The following is a 3,479-nucleotide window of genomic DNA, read 5'->3' on the forward strand; positions in this document are numbered from 1 at the left end:
TTATGTTTGCCTCAGGAAAGCCATGCAGTGTCCATAGCTCAACGCATTTTTATGAAAGCCACTGTTTAACTGTCTATTTATATTATTAAGACGTTGATATGCACAGTTTGTTTTATGTGCAATATTTGTATACAACACTGTTTATATTAGGTGTTGACTCGTATATAAAAAATTAATAGCCATTGAATTGTTTTGGACTCTGTTGTTAATTTTAACCTTTAGTATTATAGTAATGTACCTACAGACGGGGTTCCCTGTATGGTTTACAGCTTTATTGACAATTAGTTGAGAGCTGCTTTCTGGATCGACATCGGAAACTAATCAAGAGCTTGTGAACTGGTATCTGAATTGAATCTAGAAATTAAAGAATGGGGAAGAAAATTGTTTGATATATTCTCTGGGCAGCTCCGGAGAAAAAGAGGACCCGTGGAAGAAGTGCGGTGAAGAAGGCAGAAACAGTCTCTGATGTGATCTTCAACATGGAGGCTAATAGTGGCAAGGACCTCCGCCATTTTAAATTCCTCTCCGTCTCTTTTATTGCTCAGCTTTTGGCCTCTGACAGATTTGTTGGGAAGGTAGGTTTAGAATAGGAAGCAATCGATTTAATGTTGATATTAAAATGCTCCTAGGATTTTTCAGTAAGCATCCTAAATGTGTAATTGTTTGACTGACAGGTGGCTGACTGTGAGAACTTAACAGAAAGCACCTTACAGACTCTTCAGCAGAAGTGAGTTGAAGCTTGACTATAGTACTTGACTTGATGGTGATTGGTTGTGGTGACATTGGCAAGGTGTAATGTTTGTGTTTACTTGTTAGTCTGCTGGAGGAGGTTCTGCGCTACATCCATGCAGTTGCTCGATGTGTAGAGGATAATGCAGACAAACCCACTGCTAAGTTCTGGAGAGCTCTGCTCAGCAAGTCCTATGACATCCTGGACAAGGTAGGAAGCACTGTATTGATCAGATATTATTGAGCATGTTTACATGCACACCAATACGCTGATGGCTACCAAAAATCATTTTATTGAAATAACCCGTTTACATGCAAATCAATAACCTGGCAAAGCAAGTAAACCATGTTTACAAGACTTTTGGCAGTCAAGAAAGAGTTTGCTCTAGTTGGGTGCTCCTAAATCTGCAGTATATATCACACATGACCACTTCATTAAGCCAACAGAATGCTGCATTTAATGGTCGTTTGTATCTTAACGGTGATGAAGGAAAATGGAAATAGATTAGAGGAAATAGAATAACATGATACTTTTCTATTCTGAACTGAACCACAGTCAGTTTTCTTGAACTGGTGACTTCATTGAGCAGTTATTTTTGTGTGTACACTTTAATTTGTGCACGAACATTCTTAAACCATGATCTGACTTTTAGGTTAATGCCCTGCTGCCCATGGATTCCTTCATTATGGTAATGAGAGGCCTGATGGGTAATCAGTTAGCTTCAGTAAGAAGGAAGGCCATGGAGTTACTCAATAACAAACTACAGCAACGGACGCAGTGGGTGGAAGAACAGGTTAGTATGCAATGCAAACCAGTTTTAATGAAGCATTTTTAGAAAATTTTACATTTTAGAACTTTGAAACATTGACTACCCATTCTACTGAGCATTAGCTGATCACTTTGATTCCTCTATTTCTCTGACAGATTACTGTGCTTCTGGATCTCATTGGCGTCCTCCTAAATATTGTGGGTCGGAGTCACAGACAGGTCACGGCACAGGAAGAAGAAGAGCTGGCTATCAATCGACAGACGGCCCTTTACAGCCTTAAACTTCTGTGCCGAAATTTTGGCTCAGGCCACCAGGAGCCGTTTGTACCAGTGCTGAAAAAAGCGGTGGAGCTGGTTGCTGATAAAGACGAGGAAAAGAATGTCATGGGAAGTGCTCTGCTGTGTGTGGCTGAAGTGACCAGCACACTGAAAGCCCTTGCTATACCACAGTTACACAGGTACTGTTAAGCCCAAAGTAAGGCCTTTGAAATTTACACATATGCTAGCATTTAGTGTACAGTGCACATGGCATAAATTTCATCATCAATATAGTACATGTGCAGCCTGAATTACGTGTGCAGCCAGAATTTTCTAATCAAACCCGTACTCTGTACTTTCAGTTCACACATTCCCTTTGAATTATTTTGTGCTGATTTGTTTGTACACTATCATATGCTATCAAACAGAGTGTACTTTGAAAGTCTATGTGTTCAGCTACATATGCTGAGCGTTCGTGTCAAAACTGAAGTTATTTTTGACTTTTCTTAGTTGGATAGTTGGAAGTACGATGTGTAAAGCTGAAGAAAAGTGTAAATCTAGGAATGGTTCTAATTTTTAAAACGTACTGGAAGTGAATGATCCTCATTACTTGTATATTAATGTGTTCTGTCTTCAGCCTTATGCCTGCAGTGCTGGACACTCTGAAGGAGAGAAAGGACCTGCTGAACAATGAAATATACTTGCTGAGCGCTGTCACAGCTCTACAGCGTGTTTCAGAGACGTTACCGCACTTCATCAGCCCCTACCTGGAGGACACCATCTCACAGGTCAGTATCAGTGCCACCTTGTTACTTTAAGTTAAACCTTAGAGCAGCATATGTTATTCAAATACATTTTATCTACAAGGTTACAATTCTCATTTGAATCTTCTCATTTTTCTCTGGTGCTCTAGGTCGCCCGCTTAACTCTGCTAGCCAAGCGACTGACATCCTGCCCTCAGCTGTCTGTACGTCTCTCCTCGCTCAGCACCACTCTTGCCACAAAGGTGCCTCCCAGGGTCCTCATTCCCACCATTACAAAATGCCACTGCACAATGGTGGATGTTCAGCAGGTAGGATTTGGTATATCAGAAATACCAAAGTGTTTGAATGGACACATGATCTTTTCGATGTCTCAATGCAATTAATGGACACTCTTTTGCTATTCTTTGTTTTATTTATCTGATACCCATATGTTCTATACCTGTTCAGAACCGTCTTGGTCCTCTGATGATCATCCTGAAGGAACATATAATTCACATGGAGAAGGACCAACTCAACAACCACCAATCAGAGCTCACTTCCTTCTTTCTGTCTGCTCTTGATTTCCGTGCCCAGCATTGCCAGGTACTATATACCCATTTCAATTAGTTCTTTTTTCTTTTTTTTAAATAAGCGCATTAACTGATGATTAACAAAATAACTTTGTTTAATAGGGAGATCTGAATAAGATTGGTGAGATCGAGGGGTATGTGATTGACTGCCTGTTAGTGATGGTTATGAAACTTTCAGAAGTCACTTTCAGACCTCTCTTCTTCAAGGTAAGCTTTAATATTGTTCAGGTGAGAAAAAAGAACTTCCTCCAATAAGACACTATCTTGTTTTTAGATGCATAAATAATAATAGTGATGGACTCTTTCGAACCACTGCTTTGTGAGGCATCAAAATCTTTGTGAATCTTTTTTTTTTTTTTTTTTCGAACCAAGTTTCTATAGTTTTTACAT

The 3,479-nt window shown here is 39.6% G+C and overlaps 1 protein-coding gene across 1 annotated transcript in view; it reads left to right on the plus strand.

The window, feature by feature from the left end:
- Positions 1-3,296, plus strand: part of LOC107579333 (HEAT repeat-containing protein 1-like) — a gene marked incomplete at both ends in the record, with an annotated part of 4,208 nt that extends 912 nt beyond the window's left edge. The window contains 9 exons of the mRNA XM_016265174.1: positions 406-575; positions 675-727; positions 817-940; positions 1,383-1,523; positions 1,655-1,956; positions 2,394-2,544; positions 2,670-2,828; positions 2,968-3,102; positions 3,192-3,296. Coding sequence (XP_016120660.1) covers positions 406-575; positions 675-727; positions 817-940; positions 1,383-1,523; positions 1,655-1,956; positions 2,394-2,544; positions 2,670-2,828; positions 2,968-3,102; positions 3,192-3,296 — 1,340 coding nt within the window. The remainder of the gene's footprint in view (positions 1-405; positions 576-674; positions 728-816; positions 941-1,382; positions 1,524-1,654; positions 1,957-2,393; positions 2,545-2,669; positions 2,829-2,967; positions 3,103-3,191) is intronic.
- Between the last annotated feature and the right edge of the window lie 183 nt (positions 3,297-3,479).

This window comes from Sinocyclocheilus grahami, unplaced genomic scaffold, assembly GCF_001515645.1.
Source record: "Sinocyclocheilus grahami isolate Dianchi unplaced genomic scaffold, SAMN03320097.WGS_v1.1 scaffold16706.1, whole genome shotgun sequence".
Lineage (NCBI taxonomy): Eukaryota > Metazoa > Chordata > Actinopteri > Cypriniformes > Cyprinidae > Sinocyclocheilus > Sinocyclocheilus grahami.